A 20,947-nucleotide genomic window follows, 5' to 3' on the forward strand; every position below is an offset into this window, starting at 1 on the left:
ACACACACACACACGGGAAACAAATGTACACACACACACACACACACACCCTTGCCCACGTTTCCTTCTAATGGGCCCTGGCTTATATTCTCCATTCTAACCAAACTAGCTTAGGGTAAGTTCTGGAAGGCTCATCAGCCCCTACCGCTAAGCTTTTGCTTGTGCCACTTACCCGCCATTTTGGAATGAGCTATAAGGACACTTTATCTCTCCCTACCCTGCACAAACATTACCTTCGGAGCATCTGCTTTTCATATTAACCTATTAAGTTTTCTCTCACTGCCTATTATGAAAAGTTGTTTATAAATATGTTTTTGTGTTAATTCCTAAACTTCTCTCTCCTCTCTCCTAATAACTTGTATGTTCTTTGAGGACAGGGACTATGTCCTTCCCTTCATTTATAAGTACAAGGATCAAGAAACACTCTTCTGCTATGACAGTTCAACTGTATTATCTTTCAGTAGGAATAAAAGCACAGGATTTCCCTGGGGGAGGGGACACAATTGAGAAACAGGTGACACGTTCATTGTGGTACCTGTTTTTAGCCTGATACCTGCTAAGAATCATAGTACTGATTTGGGGCCAAACGCACAGAACACGGAATTTACCATGCTAACCGTGTTCAAGTGCGCAGCTCAGCGGCACCAAGTACATTCACCCTGTTGTGCGGTCATCACCACCATCCAGCTCCAGAACTCTTTCCGTCTTGCAAAATGGAATCTCTGTATCCATTACACATTAACTCCTCCAGTCCTCTCGCCTACCTCTGACCTCTGGCAGCTAGCATTCTGTGTTCTGTCTCCAAGAATACCTCGCGTAGCTGGGTCGTTCAGTACCTGTCCTTCTGTGACTGGCGTACTTCACTCAGCACAACGTCCTCAAGGTTCATCCAGACTGCAGCACGGGCCAGAGCGTCCTTCCTTTTTAAGGCTGCACGGTACTGATTTTTGAGGCGGAAAAACCACCCTGCACATATGTCTTAACAGATTATTTATTAATATGTCATTCTAAACATTACATAAATACAGCCTATACACTAGAGTATCAAACATTGTTCCAGTAAGAAGTTCAAGAGGACACTGAGGGCTATCTTAAGAAATATGAATACTTTGGCTTTCATTATTACATCAGATGAAAAACACAATTCAAAAAACAGTTTTCATTTCCTGCTATGATTAACAATAAAACCAAGTAGAAAAATAAGAGTGTATTAAAAAAAAGATACTCAAGTACTTTTCAAAGAACTCATTCCCCTTTTCTTCACTACATACATACTCATACAAATTACTCAGTAATCTACTATGAGAAGTGGTTCTTCACCTATATAAGGAACCTCAGTAAATATCTGTTGAGCGAATGAACAATCTATGGAAATGAATCTACTACTTTAATGGTTTTTGTTTGTTTGTTTGTTTTTTTCAAGTAAGAGCAATAGTAAACATACTGAAGTTCTTGTTTGTCCAGATCATAAGCCTATGGAACAGTGATTGTTACAAACACTACCCATCATAGCTAATAATCAAATTAATGTGCATTTATCAACCTACTAAGAAAAATTCTATCATGTTGCAGAACTAATTCTAATGTAATACTTGATTGGGCTTCAATCACCTGCGACATGGTCAAGAAAAGGGAACTGGGACTGCTAGGTTTGTAATTATCTCACTTATCAATGAACTCCTATCTTTGAGCCCTCACTCCCACCCAACCCCCTCCCCCACACTTCGAAACATTGCTAGAAATAGCAGCTGCAGCGTATCTTTACCCTCTTGTTAATTTGGCTCTGAAAATGTATTCAGGCTCCAAGTTCAGATGAGGGAACTTCCAAGCAGGAAAGAGTTCACTAGGGAGCGCCCACAAATGGAAATGAGTCCATGGCCAGAGCAGAACAAAGCTTTGTTCTTACAGCAAGCTCAATGGACACACGTGATAAAACCCAAAGCTGAACACTCACTCTTCCTCCCAAAGTCACATTTCATAAGCAGACCAAAACAAAACAAAAAAACAAAAACAAACTGAAAAGACCCTTTTATAAGTAGGATCTTTTCAGGAAAACCATAATTTTGATCCTTTTTTGAAGTTAAATTGTGCTAAATATTATACCTAACACAATTAAAAGATGAAAGCTGCTGAGGTTACAAATAAGCAAATTTGTGATGCTTGGCCTAGATAAAAGCTAAAACAAATTCCAAGAAGTCCTGCCAGAAAGGTGGTTTTAAGAACCGCTTCTCTGAGTCAGATGTAGCAAATCTGATGATCTAGCAGCCGTAATTTAGGAAGGCAAGAGTATACTGAGTATGTCATTACTCTCCTCTTATGATGAGCAATTACAGGGGGAAGTGGTGGGGGAGCAATTTAAACTTCACTTCTCAGACTTTGTCTTAATGAAATAAAACACTGTTGGATAGTAGTGGAGATTCTAATTTATAAAATATTGACCTTTGTCCAAATAAAGTTTCTTTCATGATCAACTTTTCACAGGTGGTCCTAAATTACTACTTTATGTGCTTAAGTGTGAAGAGAAATCTTGGCTAAACCTAGAAGTTTATCTTTACATAATCATCATCTCAATAGGTTTAACTCATATTAAACTGATACTACTTTGATACACTATGAAGTTAAAAAAGGTCCTCAGTAGTGCAAACACAAAAGCCTCAAACTATCCTAACTACGTCTTCACAGTATGGCTAGTGAACTAGCAACTAATGCATCATTTCAACAAGCCCCAAAGTCAGCATCTTTAATTCATGGTGGGGCCTCTCTATCCCACAATTCACAAACTGTCCCAAATTCCTGGTGTCAAAGGGTTGTCAATATGTGAACCAGGAGAACTACCACAGACTTCCCCTTTCCAAGTTCAAAAGTTCCTCTAATCAAAAACAAAACAAAAAAACAAAGAAACAATCAGCTAAACTTTCACCCCTTTACAATGTTCCAGCCAAATTAAGGTTACATTTAAAATGTACATATCTGGAAACAAGAGTTGTTCAAAATCATCCTTCATATATTCCTACACAGAGAATAGTGTCTCAGATGTGGGGGGGAAAAAAAAACACCAAAAAACCTGATGGGTTTTTTACCTGCAAAATTACATCACCCGCAGAGCACAAAGGACGCATCATCGCCCCGTGCCGGAGCACTCACAAAACCCAGCAGCCTTGGGCTTCAGTTCTTAAAGGCTCCACATTTACTGGCTTTAGCAATGAATTCCTTTAGCAGAGGGCCATCCATTTGCCAAAATGCTGCAGTCTGTGTAACTTCTGTCAAATGATTGATGCAAAACTTAAAGCAGAATTCTTCTAAATCCTGGACACACACAACAAAAATAAAAACAAGAAGAGGCCTTTTTTTATTAACTTTGATCGAATTACTTCTATCCAAACCCCTCATCCCAAATCTTTACCCTCCCCTAGAAAAGACATTTGAGGCCAGAAACCTCAAACTAAGCAAACAAGTGACCATAGATAGGTATCAGAAAAGCACACACTATTGAGTCAAAACACTGTGAAAGCAACAATTTCACTACCTCAAGTCTGACTCTTCAAAACACACACCCATTCACACAGCCTATGGGGGGTAAGCTTCTACAAGGCTACCACACAGTCTAGTCACATGCAGACTTTGTCTGGAGAAGCTGAAAGCATACACCTGAAGCTGATACAATATTGTCTGTCAATTATTCTGCAATAATAATTAAAAACAAAGCCGAAAGCAACTTCAGTCCATCATACGTTTTATCACAGTCAAGAAGTCCGAGAAAAGAATTAAGATTTAGCTTAAGGAAGATTTTAAGAAACAGAAAAGTGATAAAGAGATGTCCCCACGAGACACATTAAAAAGGAAAAAAATTCCAAGCACCTTAAATCCACTGCTGTGCTCTCCTAGACAAAATGCCTTCATTCTTAAAGCCACAAGAAATAATACACTACAACTCCCACCAAACTAATTTCTCATTCTCAGTCCATCCAGAGAAGAATATTCAGAGACTGGAGTTTTCAGTCAGACAAATGAAGTCATCAGCTACCGACACTCAGAAGCAAAGTGATATACACAAGTGGTAAACCAGAACAACTTAAAAATCTGTTTCCGCCAATGCCAATACAGCCTTTTCATCCCCAGCAAAACCGCTACTATGTTTGTTCCTTTAAACACTGGAACATATATTTATTAAATCACTTAGGTACTGGAATGTATACAAAGTCTAAATATGTAACAGCAAATCACACTGAAAGCTCTTATCACAAATACCTTGATTTTTTAACTTTGCCAGCTACACCGAAGGTCAGTACTCAGGGTTCTACCAAACCAGGAACTTAACATTTAAACTGCAGCGTCTTGGTCTCATGTTTCCAAGCCACTGTGAAATGAGAAATTTTAGGCAGGGTGGGGGAGGGCCCACACAAACACAGAGACACATCCCTTTCTACTCTCTCTGTGCAGACCCCTGCAAGCAAATACTTCCTTCTTCTAAGGGTCCCTCTGTCCTTAGCTGAATGAGGTTCCCTTCCAGTCGTATCACTGGTAAGGGATAAACCACATCTAATGTGTATCAGTCAGCTGCTGCCAGAGTTTTGTTTTCTAGATAATTCACAATGCATTTAAAATATAGGCACAATCTTTGCATCAAACTTTTTTAGTAAGAGAGTCTCCGTGGGCTGAAGTACCGCTGAACGTTCTGTGTATTATAAGAAACTAAAATGTTAAACTATATAAAACATTCACTCACATTACTATTAAAGAAAAAGCCCTCTCCTGGTATTACAACCCAGTGATTAAGAAACAGCTTTAGAAACTGAATTATATTCTACAAGGAGATCAAAGTCATTTCAATCTTATTTATCAAAAACAGAAAACTAGTTTTTCTACACATACTTTAGGAAGAAATAACCAGTCATAAGCACAGAAAGTTTCTTCAAACCATGCAATGTAGCAGATGAGGATCTTTAAATATTAACTTTTAATTACATAATTTCAAATTCAAACAAAACTCACTAAATTCTGGCCTTGTAAAACCTTATCACTTCCATGTCTACAAATCTGGAATTCAAGCTCTTTAGAGTACATGTGAAAAAGTGAGTTTATCCAGTTTACTAATTATACAGAGATTATCTTGGGTATAAACTTGAAGAACTTTTTACGTAGTACAGGTATACAAAGGGTGCCTCTGATTACAAATCACTTCATACATTTATGAAAATGGCTCTATCAAACTGCCTTCCCTTCCCCTCCAACTAGTCTGAATTGGTGAGATATCTCAGTATTCAAAAAATGTTCTGCAGTTTCCAACCGTTTAATAACTGAATCTTGCTTAAGGCAGATCTATGGAAAAGGAAGCAGTGAATGCACTTGGAAAGAGAGAAACTGTTTGCAAGTTCAGTTGCACGAACCAGAGTGGCCCAGCCAAGCAATTCTCTTAGTAGCCAATGCCCTGAGCCAGGTTGCCTTTGCTTTGATATGTAAATGATAACTATTTTCCTGATAATTCTTAGATATTTGAAGAAGCTACATGATCTGTTCCTTATTCTGCAATGATCACATCTTCAATACCCAGAAAAGAAAGTGCAACTAATCTTACCCAACTAATAAGTTAACTATAACAGGACTGCTGGGCTTTATACAAAACATTTCCAAGAAAACAAGAAGGATCACCAGACCAGTAGATGAAAAAAGTTCATAACAGATTGAAAGCATCTTCTTAAAGCCCATGGAATACAGAAGTGGGAGAGGGTGCAAGATCAGGGGCTTTAAAACAATATTCTTGGTATTTTAGAAACTATAAATCCCTTATTTATGACATTTTGTGGTGAAATTATTCTAAAGCGGGTCTGAGGCAAATCAGGTGAAATATCAGATTTGTTGTAATTAGCAAGGAAGCTCAAAATAAATTGCTACTCTGAAATAATTTATAAATTCCGAAAATAACTTGTTTTTCCCTTCCACAGATTTTCTTTAGTAACAAAGTAAAACAGAGACAATTGATGGTCTTAATATCCACATTTTTAAAAATGCCACTGCAGCCTAAATGAACTTCTTAACCAGTCCTAAATCCCCAAAAGCTAAAATAACTGAATGCTAAGAATTCTATCGAAGACCACTTGGCCAGGGTGAGACAGGCTCCTATGTGTCTGTGTCAACCAGCCCCCACTTGAGACACATTCCAGATGGCAAGACTGTGAACCACACCTCCTCTGTCCAAACTTGTTAAAGTAGTAACAAAACCCCAAAACTGTAAAGTTTAGAATTTATAATATATATCAGGTACAAAATATGCCAGATCAAAGCAGTCTTTGGTTTGGTTTTTTAGAATGTACTTAAAATGTCTTGCTACCTAGGACAAAATAAAGAAAGGTGCTTTGTCTTACTAACTAAAAAATATTTTATAGTCTACTGATCATGGAAAACTTTTCAATTTCAGAAAGAAGAAAAAAATGCTGACCATCAGGCTTTAGCACAAACTTTCAAAACCAATATCCCAAGCCAATTTTGGAATTAGATTCCCGACCTTATATTTATGGCTTCCCACCAACAGCAAAATGTTAGGATCTACGTTACTCAGCAAGTAGAATTTTCTGGAAAGCACTCTACTCTGGTTCCCAACAACTTCTCCTAATGTTCAAATATACACAGAAAACAAAAATTTCCTGAAAACAGTATAAATAGAAACATTTCAAACTTGTGTGATGAGCTATAGAACTATCTTGACACAGTGCTTCATTCACGTTTTCTCCCTTGATGGCAATGTTCACTTGGGTTTGTACTGAAGGAATACTTAAGTGCTCCCCTGCCAAGTCGTTCCTCAGTTAAAACTTGCAGAAAGTCGGACAACGCACTCGTAACACAAGGGCTCCACAAGCAGCTTACTTGGGGAAAAAAAAAAAATCTTCCTTAACTACTGAGTCAATATATTTTTGTTGCTTTTTTGTGTGTGTGTATATTTGCTTCGAAATTACCTTGTCAAAGGGGGTAGAAAGGAACCTCAAGAACTTATATAAAAGAGAAAGAATGTGAGAAGCATGTAGTCTCCATCTTCCTAGCATTTGAACCACAGAATGAAGGAAAAGTCATCTGGTCTCCCTAAGCGGAGCTTCTGAAAGTCAGTCCATTTTTTGGTAGTTAATTTCCAATCTGACTTAATAGAAGCTTCCCATCAACTAATAAATAGAGTGGGTTTTATTTTTATATTCTAAACACTTCATTTATTTACTTACTACATTCTATAGCATTAAGGAAATACAGTGTAAAAGTACATTAGTCAATTACAGAACTCGTATAAGAAACTAAAAAAAAAAATAGCTTAGAAAGAAGGTGATTCTTCCTCCTTTTGTCTTCTATTTTCTAATTTTTCTACATTGAATGTATAATATTTGTGGGGTTGGGCCTTGTTTTTTTGTTGTTTTTTTTCATTTTTAAAAAGCACACCCTTGTGGTGAGGTATTTCAAATTCATTTAACTCAACATACACTCTTGCATGCCAAATCAAATGACCATACTGTGACAGACTCAAGGGAATCACATATATTTTTCAGTCTCAAGGAAGGGACAGAATTTCATGTGTCTATATTTTATACGAGGAAAATGAAAACCAGTATTAAAAAAAAAAAAAATGACCACCTGGCATGGGTAGAAGTGGCACGAGGTTTTTTTCTGTGACTTTTTGGGTAAGTTTTAGCTTAGTGAGAAAGAAATTTCCAGCACCTAGACCTGAGATGTTTGCCTCTGCCCCGATGGTTCTAACTGGTTTTAGTCAGCAGTATCCTAATCCCAGGAATAGGGAACTCATTAGCAGTGAAGAGGAGCAGGGAGAGACACAGAGCAGATGTTAAAAGTCAATTAACGGACGGAACAGGCATCAACCGATTTAAAATTATATCACTGGGTAGAATGCAACCTTAAAGAAATAGCACTTCTAATAAAGAAGTTTATGGTGTCACAGAAAAGGTAAAAAAAAAAAAAAAAAAATCTATACTTCCATTTCCTATTAGACATAATTTATTAATCATCACTCCATCTGTTGCCAGGCCACACAGAGAAAGTCAGCTTTTTGACCTTATTAAATATTTATAATCATAATCTCAAATAAAAATAGGATACATTTTGAAAATATAAGACATAATGTTCCACTTTGATCCCTAAGTGTGATAAAGATGAAGTCTGTCTTCCACCACACCAAGGCCACAATTACAGATCTCCGGGGGTGTTCGGTAAATCCCAATACCAGGTCCTCTGCCTTGTCAAATGATGACAAAGTACCTCCAGAATGGACTAATTGTGTCACTAAAGGTGCATGCCTTAGCTGGACATCTCGAACTCTGAGGCTACTGCTCTCTACCTTTTATTCTCTATACATTTATAAAACCAACCAGAGCAGCCTTAAGTTCACTAATTATCCTGAATGCGTCCTTCAGGTGGTACCACATGCATTCAGTTCAACAAACATTTATTATCCAGTGCCTACCATGTGCCAGGCACTACAGGGTACAGAGATGAATAAGAAAGTTTCTGCTTATGAGCAGCTGACCATCTGATGACACTGTGGTTCTTAACTTCAAGAAAATACACGAAACACAAAATTTCAGACTCCCCAAAGCCCATTCATTCATAGATCCTCTAGAGATCCATAAATCCTAGATTAAGAATTCAATCCAGTGCAAAACCAACCGTTCACAACCAAACACACAAACAAAAAGGAGCCCAGACCAAGTTCTTCACACATGAATGAGTTATAATTAGACAAAGATAGAATTTCGGAGCATACACAGATATGAATCATACAGCATCCTTGGCTTACAACAGGATAGAGTTAGGGAGATGGCAAAGTGGGTCTTGAAAAAAATATATAAGCTGACCTTGAGTAACACCCGAAACTACAAATGGCATCAATCCAACTGGGTAGGACACTTTCTATTCCAATCCGCAGTACAGCTGCTTGGACCTCAGGTTCTTTTCTTAGTTAAAAATGAAGGTAGAACAACCACCATTTTTGAAACTATGAACACAGTAAACAAGCAAGGCCAGCTTTCATTTTTTTAGGGATCAGTCAGTTCATGGATTCCCTAAATAAAAGTGAAATTACTCTTGTTCCTTGTCTCACGCAAGAAAAGTGGGGGGCAGGCCATGAGGAGTTGGAGGGGGTGGTTTCTGTTCGTTATTTTATGTTACCTCTGCATCATATCTGACTGCAGCAGAGAATAGCGAAAAGGCATTCTCCACAGTAATTCCGCGCTTGATAATGTGCTGACAAAGCTTTCTCAGTCGGTTTTCACAGTAAGACGTGGCCAAGTCCAAAAGACCTAAAAGCAAGAAGTATGGAAGGTTTAATCATATTTCCCATAATTTATAAACATAAATATTTTATTTTGGTGCAAAGAGTTATGTAGATAAATCAACAGAAGTTTCTTAGTGAGTAATACTCTAAATTTTATTAAATAAATCCTCTTCTTCACTCCCTACATCCCCCATCCCAAAACAGACCTCTGCTACACTCACTTTATACATCTTCTTCTACAGTAAAAAGGAAGGGGAATAAATAGAATTCCCCCCTCATTTTATTTCCAAGATGATATATTAAATGCATTAGCAATGTATATGTGCTTCAGTATTAACAGAATGAAAATAAATCCACAGTCATAAACTTGTGACCACAATTATTAACCATAATAACTATATAACACTATTTGTCAAGACATTTACTTCAAATATTGTCTAAAAACCAATCAACTTGACACTCTGTACACGTCAGTGCTCTAAGACCATGACGAGAGAGTTCCGTGACCGCGTGGCTTGGCCCGTCCGGTGGGCTCACGTACCTATAGCATCTTCAGGCGGCAGGTCCACTGTGTCTGTGTAGAGGTACTGGAGAAAGGCACGGTACACTGGATACGAAAACTGGTCTATTTCTATCACCTCCTTCATATCCTCATTCCAGTAAGACTGGAACATGGACCGAAAGTGCTCACACCTAAACAGAACACAGAAAGTTACCTAAGGAAGTTGCCACAGTCAGGTAAATATTACAGGTCTCCTTAACTACTCCATCCTTGGGCCCACACGCACCAGGATCATGGATCTTCAGCTAGCATGGGCTTTCACATTCACCTTTTGCATATTTTCACTTTCAGTTTTTGATTAGGATCTATCAAATATTAAGAATTATAAATAGAGCCTAGAAGTACCTAGCACCTCCAGCGTTCCACAGTCTCCATTTGACAGTCCTCATTCAGATCAAGTATTCTGCTCACTTGTTTTTCTCAAACAGTGTTGTACAGAAATGCATTTTAAACAATGAAATTAAAAGAAATTCAGAAATGAGAGTTCAAATCTTTGACTATATATCAGCATCATTCCAAATAATTTATTTGGTTTTTAATTTTCATGTAATCTGCATATTCTTAAAATGGCTTTAAATGCTAACTGGGTTACATTTAGGCTAATTATTATCCCATTACCTTACATGATAATTTTCCTTTTTTTCTGACACATCTTCAAAAACAGCCATCAGTCCTATTTTGTTCCTCTGCTTTGACCTGCTCCGTTTCCAATCTTCCCAAGCCTGTTACCAACTTACTTACAAAACACATTCACCAGGAGAGTCACAGATTTCAAAAAAAAAAAAAACAAAAAACACCGAAGTGGGTCTTTTTATGTTGTATTTGCATGTAAAAAGCCACCTATATGAGGAACTGATTTCTAAATACTGGTTTTTCTTAAGTATGTAATACACGTCAGTTTTAAAACGTCATCTTTTCAAATCCTTTTAAAATGAGATACGGTGTAAATAAACATAGAATATTTTCAAAATCCATTCACAACTAAAAATGGTTCCATCTACGTAAGACATTACTTCATCTGAGAAGTAAAAAGAAATAGTTGTTTAGGCAAGGAATGACAAATTAAACAGGACAAATGAAAGGAATAGACTGACTGACCACAGGTTCACAGAAAGGAACATTTCCAGTTCACATTTTATTAACTTTGGTTCAGATATTTACTCTCTCAGTAATGACTAACATATGGCTTTTTGGTTCCCTTAAAAAGTATTATTTTGTGAAAAGGTTTTCAACTAAATCTCAAAAGGGACTTGTAAATGGCCAGTTTAACTCTCAATGGTCTCCCTTCATGTGCCTCTCTCTCAGTAATGGCAGCCTCAGGGAGCAAGAGTTCAAACCATTATTAATAAATACCACCCTGCCATCTACTCTATCTAAAGAACATTCCTTTAATTGGAAATTAGATGTCCCTCAGGGCCAGAGGTCCATCATTCCTGACCATGAGAGTTTTCTGCTTGGGGAAAAAGGAATCTTTATGTGTAAAAGAGGACATACACATTTTTCACTAACAATCTTTTGTATTTTTTTAAGCGTGTAAATAAATTTGTCGATGGAAATAAATATTCACAAGATCCTCATTTAAAACACAATATAAACTGGGCACCTGGGTGGCTCAGTCAGTTAAGCGTCAGACTCTTGATTTTGGCTCAGGGTGGTGGGATGAAGCCCCCGCCATCACCCAGGGTGGAGCCAGTTTGGGATTCTCTCTCCCTCTTCCTCTGCCCCTCCTCCCACCCCTGGCTCAGAGCACACGTTCTCTCTCTCTCTAAAAAAAAGAAAAAAACAACAAACACAATATAGACAAATATTTACGCTACCACATTATGCCTTTTCAAAAAGGCACATGGGTGCACACTCATACACACATGCAAAACTCTTCAATAATGCATGGATCCCATTCATAAAAATATTAAGTTGTACCATTTCTCTCTACTGCCAAGGCTGTTCCTTATCAGTCCCCATTTTGTGGACTAACAAAGACATGGAGACTGCAAAAAAGAAAGTAAGGTTACTGATGTCTCTAAGCTTATGCAAAAATACCTGATTTTCAAAACAGCTTTATGGACATGGATGTATTTCCCATCGATTCGAAACTTCAGATCAGCAGTTTCTGGACTATCAAATTCTTTCTTCAGTGATTCGGCAACTGTTAAAAAGTCTTCATGCTCTGAAGGCAACAAACACATTATTAATACAAAAAGCTCAGGAAATGTGGTAGAGATAGGAAAGACTTCAAAAAGATAACCATTAGCATGACAGGTAATTCCATCAGATTTTTTTCAAGAGTTCATGCCTTATTTGACAAATCAATTTCACTGTATCAAGATTAAGTATCTTGAGTCTAGAAACTACCAAAAATAAGTAGTTGGAAAGGCCACTTACCAGTCTTACATACTAAGCTAGACATTTTAAAATATATATATATTTTTTTTTTAAGATTTTATTTATTTATTTGACAGAGAGAGACACAGCGAGAGAGGGAACATAAGCAGGGGGAGCGGGAGAGGGAGACGCAGGCTTCCCACCGAGCAGGGAGCCCGATGTGGGGCTCGATCCCAGGACCCTGGGATCATGACCTGAGCTGAAGGCAGACGCTTAACAACTGAGCCACCCAGGCGGCGCTTTTTTTTTTTTTTTAATTTTTTAATATTTTCTTTTATTTTATTATGTTATGTTAGTCACCATTCAGTACATCATTAGTTTTTGATGTAGTGTTCCATGATTCATTGTTTGCCTATAACTCTCAGTGCTCCACGCAATATGTGCCCTCCTTAATACCCATCACCGGGCTAACCCATCCTCCCACCCCCCTCCCCTCTAAAACCCTCAGTTTGTTTCTCAGAGTCCATAGTCTCTCATGGTTCGATTTCCCCACCTTCTCTTTATTTTGTTTTATTTTTTAAAAGATTTTATTTATTTGACAGACAGAGAGAGCACGCAAGCAAGGGGAGTGAGAGAGGGAGAAGCAGGCTTCCCGCTGAGCAGGGAGCCTGATGTGGGACTTGATCCCAGGACCCTGGGATCATGACCTGAGCCGAAGGCAGATGCTTAATGACTGAGCCACCCAGGCGCCCAAAATATATATTTTTTAAAAGAAGAAAAAGCTATAGGCAGTCCACGATTATATAACTACTTACTTAAAACTTTCGTGGTTCTCTTCGGGGACTAAGAATTTATCAATTTTCCTACTTCGGGGGAAGTTTCAAGGGGCTGGTAGATTCAACTGAAGTTGTGTCAAGAGATAAATTTACCAGTGAAGTAATGCCATGCGGTCATGTTCTTACACAAAGAAGCCCTCCTTCCTAGGTATGTGGAATCTCAACATCCCTCTTACTCCTAAAGATCAATGTACAAACAATAATCCTCACCTGCTATCTAAAAACAGAGCAAACCAACTTAGTAGCCATTACACTCAAAGGGAACAGTTTTACAAAAAGCTGGTCACGCTGCCCGGTAAGAACGGCTGGAATGATTATTTGTAAGTCGAACTGTGTCCTCACGAGAAAAAGTAAAGGCACTTGTACAATTCGGTAACACTTTCCTGCGCTGTATATGCACAGGTAGAAGGCAAACAGGAAAACAAAAACAATCCCAGAGATCACTGGCAATGCGCGCAGGTGCTGGTAACACAGGCCCCTAGGATGAGAGGGGAGCTGTGTCTCTCGGCAGCCTGCTGCTCTTGGAGGAGGACATCTGCCAAACCGAGGCTGAAACTTAATAAAGAAGCTTACCCAGGAGCTCTACTATCAGAATCTCCCAAGGAAATGGCATTTGCCCAAGCCCTCCCCCAGGCTCCCGCAATGCAGAGCTTTCCTTGGCTATGGAGGAGAGTGGACGATCTCGCAAAAATCAGGCTTTCCCTGACCCTATAACCTGGATCCCTGGCAAATAAAAGAAAGGAAATGACTAAGATGGGCACGGAGTCCAGGGATGGAGACTGCTCGCCCCCGCCCCATTCACAAAATAGCTTCGTACCAGTGCCCCTACTTCTGCATCTGTCCTAAGGCCTCAAGAACCCTCTTCCGCCTCTTGGTTTCTGGCAACAAGTACAATACCTCCTTTCAGGAAGAAATATTCTTCAGAGGTGTTTTTTAACCATCTGACTTTCTTTCTAATGCTCACCTGAGATGGTAAACTGGGAGAAAAAAACTTTTCTGACTTTCAGTGGGTAGATGGGAAAGAAGTCATCTAGGAGATATACTGAATGATCTTATCTCTTCCAAACTTAGCATTAAAAAATGTTACAACTTTTGTTCTGAAAAGGATGTCTTTTCAGGATTAGGATTTCGAGAGGCAAGTACCTGGAGAAGCTTTCTGTAAACAGGTCCTGGTTAAGTAGCACATGGGGTTCTGAAGATGTACACAGTGCTTGGCTGTGCAGGCAATACATATGCATGATTATGGCCAAACAGTCCCATTCTGTAAACTAATTTTTTTCAAATCACAACATTCACTGCAAAAAAATATGTTGGTGCACCTGGGTAGCTTAGTCAGTTAAGTGTCCAGCTCTTGACGTCAGCTCAGGTCATGACCTCAGGGTTGTGAGATCGAGGCCCACATCAGCTCCGTGCTGGGCGTGGAGCCTGCTTGAGATTCTCTCTCTCTCTCTCTCTCTCTCTCTCTCTCTCCCTCTCCCTCTGCCCTTCCCCACCCTCCACACATTCTCTTAAAAAAAAATATGTATATATTGTATTATTGTTAAAGAACCTGGAAATGTTCAACTTATTTCGCTTTAAATTGAGCAGCAGCTTAACTCTTCCTAAACATACTCTTGCCCCCATGACCATAAAGACTGGTCATCTGATGATGAGACGGCCACGGCTAGCTGTCTGACACACCTGAGCATGACACGTATGACAAGATTGGCTTTTCATATCAATTGCTAAAGCAACCCAAACCCCATAGTTGACAGGAGCGACATTAATTTTCAAGCACAGGGCCACCCTGGCCCACTTATTCCCTCTGCATATAAAGAACTTAGAAGAAATACATCAGCAAAAAGGGCAGAAATGAACAAGAAATAAAAGAAAAAGAGATTAAACCCATCTTGTTGATGGCTACTCAGCTTTATGACACCTTACCATTTTCCATCAATGGACTCTTAAGACAATATTCAGAAAAGGGACAGATTACATAACCAAAGATCACCCTAAATTACACTACCCTCTAAAATACCCTGGTTTTTATGCCCTTCTGAAATAAAAATATTTGAGATGTGTTGAAAGAAAAAGAGAGAAAGAAAGTGGAATTAACACGTCACCCTAAAAATTACAAGATTTTCATTTTTTAAGCGCATTTTTGCTTCATACTGAATTATGTAATAAATTTAGTATGACAAAAGCACTTAAAAACAGGTGACTCAAACAAATATTTGTACACAAATGTTTATAAAAGCACTATGCGTAACAGTCAGAGGTGGAATCCACCCAAATATCCATCAACAGACGCACAGAAAAACAAACTGGCCTGTACTCACAACGGAATTTCATTCAGCCATACAATGAAGCACTGTGCCTCAGAAACATCAAGTCAAAGAAGCTACGCCCAAAAGGTCACACATCGAACGATTCCATTTATAGGAAGTGTCCAAAATAGGGAAATCCCTAGAAACTAAAGTAAAGGTGTGACAGCCAGGGATGGGGGAAGGGAGGATGGGGAGTGACCGCACGACAGGTACAGGGGTTTCCCTCAGGGAGACGAAAATGTTTCAGAACTTGGATATACATGGCAGGTGCACAACACTGAGGACATACTGAATGCCTCTGAATCGTACACTTTCGAATGGTTAACTTCGTGGACGGAAATCTCACCTCAATTAAGATGAAAGCACTGCAGGGGAGAAAACAGTAAGTAGTATTTTAAAACCTATGAATAAATTTTACTATGCAAATCTATTCTGAGGAAAGGAATTACAGCTACTGGAGAATAAAACGTTCTAGAACCTGACAGAGCCCACAGCCAGCACTACAGAAAGAGAAAGGGAGTGGTCAGTTGCTGGTACCGCTCCTCCTGGGCAGAAGGAGCCCTGAGCGTGCTCACCCACGGACAGGAGGCGCCACGAGACGGCCGGCGTGGCAAAGCAGGCGAACACGTCGTCGGTGCCGGAGAAGTGGGTGAGGTGGGGCAGGATCACCGACTGGCCCCGGCACTGGCCCCACATGTACACGTGCCCGCCCTGGGTCTTGGCTGCCGACGTGTGCGCCGAGTGGCAGGCCGCGATCTCTACGACCCTGAAAAGTTTTAAGAAAAATGTATGTCATTTCTTTTTTTTTTTTAAAGATTTTATTTATTTATTTGTGAGAGAGAGCACATGAGAGGGGGGAGGGTCAGAGGGAGAAGCAGACTCCCCGCCGAGCAGGGAGCCCGATGCGGGACTCGATCCCGGGACTCCAGGATCATGACCTGAGCTGAAGGCAGTCGCTTAACGGACTGAGCCACCCAGGCGCCCTATGTCATTTCTTTATCACAGAAGCCGACAGCACACCACACAAGGTAGATAAAGGGGTCATGCTTACAACACCACAAAAAACAGCCCAAGATTGAGGGATATTAGTTATCCAGGTCATAAGAACAAAACCAAAAGATCACAACAAGAGTATTGTGTTTTTCCCTTGCTTGCTGCCCCACTTCTTAACCTAAAGTCATTGTGAATTAGGATAAATAACACAACCTGTTGAGGACAATTTGGAAAAAGGGACTAGAAACCAAAGTAGATGAGGAAAGTGGACTGAGGCAAAATGTACTGACGTTTCTGGGCGGGGCTTAGACAGTAGCCAAAAAAAGAGTGTCTTCAATATGCCATTTCCGTGATACAACTTTTTCTCTCACCCCCTAAATAAGCACCTGCCTCGGGGTAATGGACTCTGAACATCCTAATCCAAACGGACATCAAGCCAAACGTGCATTTCTCAGTATGCTACTTAGGCAAGGTCCTACAATCAGAAGTCAACCCTCTAAAACTTAGTAAGGACTCACAATTTGGCCGAACAAACAAAGCAAGTATTCCAGTAACACACATTAAATCAAATCAATATCTAAACAGATAGTGTCCTTTTAAGAGATTTTACCTACTGAGAAGTTGTTTTAGTTGGCTCAAAGGAAAAGTCAGTACTATACTCTGAATTTCTACCTGGCGACAGGCCCTATTTTACTTCCCTACTAGATGGGCCACAAGAAGGCAGTAAGACTTACACCAAGATGCATTAATGCCTATCAATCACAGGAGGCTATTTTAGAAAGCTGCATAAGAATCCTATCAACTTCACGCTCCCTCTAGCTGCTACTCAAACTCTTGTTCAAAAGGACAGTGTTGAGAAACAGAAGAGTTACAAAAGCCAAACCCCATAGCTCAGCACACACGGCCCCAAGTCCAAAACCACACACACAAGCCCGAGACACGGTCCAGCCCAGTTACCTTTCTTTCTCCACCATGATGTGGGCGGGGCTTAGCAGGTTATTTTTATTGCCAGTTCCCAGCTGCCCGTACGTGTTAGCCCCCCAGGCATAGAGCAGGCCCTCATCTGTTAGTGCTAGAGTGTGTGCATAGCCGCAGACAATCTGCAAGGAAACGTAAATGGTTACCATCAACAGGAAAACAGGAAGGGCAGCAGAAGCATCTACTTGAAGATCCCAGCAAGCTTCTGCAGAATGCCAATTCATCATCACGTATGGACTGACATTCTCGGAACACTGAAAAAGCATTAGAAAAGTCCAACACTGAGACTGCTAGATTTTTCCAGTATCTTTTTTTTTACTTGTCAAGACTGCTGTGTCACCACTATGGTGTTCCTTCTCATCATGGGACTTCAGGGAAGATGAAACTGCAAATGTGGAGGATGAAGGCACACAGTATGGTTTGAAAAGACGTCCCAACGAGTACATCCCCCGTGTTTCTCCAAGCCGGCGGGGAGCCGCAGCGGAGCCCAGGCTGCGCACGTACCTGGTTCACGCACACGCTGTGCAAAGCCGCCACTCGCACAGGGGTCAGCTGGTTGCCGTTGTTTCCCAAGCCTAGCTGACCGTTGCCATTGTAACCCCAGCCGTACACCTTAGGGAGACAAAGGGAGAGAACCGGCTTTGAAAACCGTTTTAAGACGCCAGATAGAAAAATGCAGTCCAGGGGCGCCTGAGTGGCTCAGTCGGTTAAGCGGCTGCCTTCAGCTCGGGTCATGATCCCAGGGTCCTGGGATGGAGCCCCGTGTCGGGCTCCCTGCTCAGCGGGGAGCCTGCTTCTCCCTCTCCCTCTGTCTGCCGCTCTGCCTACTTGTGCTCTCTATCTGTTAAATAAATAAATAAAATTCTTTAAAAAAAAAAAAAAAGAAAAAGAAAAATGCAGTCCACCGAAACAAACCAAGTACTTTTCCACCTCCCACACCCATGTTCTACTCTGTGATCCCACAGATATTCTGGGGGTGGGGATGACAGAATTTGGCACGAGTTCCTACCCATAACTTAGTGTGGATAGCCCTGGGGCAAGGCATTTGTCCTCGTTTTATACATGAGGAAGCTAATGCTCATTAACAATTATGAAGCACCTCTTAAATGTCAGGACATGATAAAAGGTACTAGGAAACTAGAAACTAGAAGTTTTGGGTCACAGTTTAACAGGAGAGATGGACACTTGCAAACGTTTTGCAGTTAGGTGGCGAGTGACACTCTAAAGATACAATCAAGGCACTACAAGAGCAGAGAAGAGAAAGGACTTAGCTACAGGAAGCTAGTTTAGGAAAGACTTCCAGAAAGCAGATGTGAGCAGAGACAAATGGAAGTGAACGTATTCCAGGGAGAGGGCACAGAATGTTCTGGAAGCAGGTTCTCAACACGAGCAGGCGGGCCTGGCAGGACACATCCAGCACAGTGGCAGGGCGAAAGACCAGAAGGAAAAGCAAAGGCCAAGGGGATGACCAAATGTGCCAAAACACATACTAGGGAATGTAAAAAGCATCTATGGGCCTTCCACTGAAGTATTTCACACATCTCGGAAAGATCGTGCTGGCTGCACATAAAGGGGACAGGACTATGTAAGACTAGAGGTGGGACAGCCATTCAGGAGATACATGTGTCTCTCATCAGCACACAGATGAGTTCTGCTGAGGGTCTAAACTATGGGACCCAGAAAGAAGTGGGACCCAGAGAGAAGGAATGGACAGGAAAGAGGCTAAGAAGACATAAGAATGTGTGACCCCTTCGCTCTCTGGAGAGCGGAGTCACCAGCTGAAAGCAGCAGAGCTGGAGAGAGGTTTGCCAGCAGGGGTAAAGATTTAGAACGGCAAGTGTGGGACACAGGAGAAAGCACTGACCAGGAACAGACTACAGGTCTGGTCAAATGAGAAACCTGAAATGCCTGGTGGCACCATGACAATGCAAGGCAAACAGATGAATGGGGCTTTTCAGGGCAATGTGACAGAGGGGGAAGGGGGGCAGAGAATTTAGGGTACTAGCAAGAGATGGTTAAAAGCATTTTGCATATCATAAGGCAACAGGTTTTAACTTTCTGCAGAAAGATTTGGCTATAGCTATCAAAAATTTTAATGGCACACCCTCTGACCCAGTTATCTTATTCCCGTGAACTTATTCTAAAGAATACTTACAGAAGTGTACAGAGATACACAGTAACACAGGAAGTCAGTGCTACAATGTTTATAACAGCAAAAATTTAGAAACATTTGAAATTTCCATTAGTAGAGTTCTGGGTGTGGGTCATCCAATTCGGAAATCTAAGCAGCCATTATAATGGGAAGCAGCTATAAATGGTCTGATAATAGATTCAGGTAAACATTTGTGCTGTTAGCAGGAAAGCTGCAGAATAGCAGATAAAATAATAATCCCATTTTTTATAAAAGATAATTACATTCACCCACACAGAATTTTTTATAGGAAAAAGTCCAAAAAGATATACCTCAAACTATTAACAAGACTGGAGAAAAGGTACTCACTTTTTACTTTATGTGTTTCATCTCCTTTCATTTGTGAAAATAACCACATAAGAATAATTTTTAAATTAAATTTATTTTTTAAAATAAAGGTAAAGTAAAGAATACTGAGATGGAGGATGTCCAATGACTATCCCAAGAAATTCTGAAATCATCCAAGATGACATCAGGATTGGTTCAAAAAATAAGTTAACACTTCTGGGGAACATGGCATGAGGAAGAGACTCATCAAATCACTGTGTTATACACCTGAAACTAATGTAAAATTGTGCGTCGACTGTACTTCAATTGAAAAAAACAAAACAAAACAGGAAACAAGCTCATATATACAGAGAACAAGATTGGTGGTTTCCAGAGGCAGGGGGCTGGAGAGCGTGGGCAAAATGGGTAAGGGGGACCAAAAGGTACAAACGTACAGTTATAAAATGTCATGGGGATGTAATGTACAGCATGGTGACGACAGTTAATAATACTGTACTGCATATCTGAAAGTTGCTGAGAGAATAATCTTAAAAGTTCTCATCATAAGAAAAAAACTATACGGTGACAGATATTAAGTAGACTTAATTTGGTGATCTTTATATACAAACATTGAATCATTTCATTGTACACCTGAAACTAACATAATGTATGCCAATTATGCCTCAATAAAAATAATCTAAAAAAAATAAGTTAACATAAGTGAGTATTCAGAAAACTCTAAAGCGCTCTAGCACTGCAATGCATAACTCACACGTCTGTATCCAAACACATATCTTTGTGGGGCGCCTGGGTGGCTCAGTTGGTTAAGCACCTGCCTTCGGCTCAGGTCATGATCTTGAGGTCTTGGGACTGAGCCCCATGTCAGGCTCTCTGCTCAGCAGGGAGTCTGCTTCACCCTCTCCCTCTGCCCCTCCCGTGCTCATGCTCTCACAAGCTCTCTCTCTCTCAAATGAATAAAATCTTTTAAAAAATCACTTCAAAGACATATCTTTGTACAATTTTTCTTCACTAAGACATTCATAGATTGGTAACAGGTCTATTTAAGTAGAAGTTACAACCAAAATAATCGTATAGAAATGACCATCAGCTCAAAGGTAACCATGGTAAAGGGTCACTAAAAGTTGAATTTTTGTAAAAGTAGCCAACAACAAGTAGGACAAGAAATTCAGCTTCTCTAAGTTGCTTCCTCCTGTGAACAAACTCCAG

At 40.1% G+C, this 20,947-nt stretch overlaps 1 protein-coding gene across 5 annotated transcripts in view; it reads right to left on the reverse strand.

Moving 5' to 3' along the window:
* Positions 1 to 975: 975 nt before the first annotated feature.
* The window catches only part of RCBTB1 (RCC1 and BTB domain containing protein 1), a 49,693-nt gene continuing 29,721 nt past the window's right edge, over positions 976 to 20,947 (reverse strand). For 3 of the 5 annotated variants that reach the window (XM_045869407.3, XM_045869406.3, XM_054506313.2), the window contains 7 exons: positions 17,767 to 17,874; positions 17,242 to 17,384; positions 15,867 to 16,057; positions 11,868 to 11,994; positions 9,807 to 9,958; positions 9,160 to 9,290; positions 976 to 3,306 (listed from right to left, as the gene is read on the reverse strand). In XM_045869407.3, the coding sequence (XP_045725363.1) occupies positions 3,166 to 3,306; positions 9,160 to 9,290; positions 9,807 to 9,958; positions 11,868 to 11,994; positions 15,867 to 16,057; positions 17,242 to 17,384; positions 17,767 to 17,874 (993 nt within the window). In that variant the 3' untranslated portion in view covers positions 976 to 3,165. Of the gene's footprint in view, positions 3,307 to 9,159; positions 9,291 to 9,806; positions 9,959 to 10,478; positions 10,564 to 11,867; positions 11,995 to 15,866; positions 16,058 to 17,241; positions 17,385 to 17,766; positions 17,875 to 20,947 lie in introns of those variants that run through there. The other 2 variants (XM_064586133.1, XM_064586132.1) reach the window with 2 other exon arrangements.

Source organism: Mirounga angustirostris, unplaced genomic scaffold (assembly GCF_029215605.1).
Source record: "Mirounga angustirostris isolate CCGP_5_RB_7025 unplaced genomic scaffold, mMirAng1.0.hap1 SCAF_3, whole genome shotgun sequence".
Classification (NCBI taxonomy): domain Eukaryota; kingdom Metazoa; phylum Chordata; class Mammalia; order Carnivora; family Phocidae; genus Mirounga; species Mirounga angustirostris.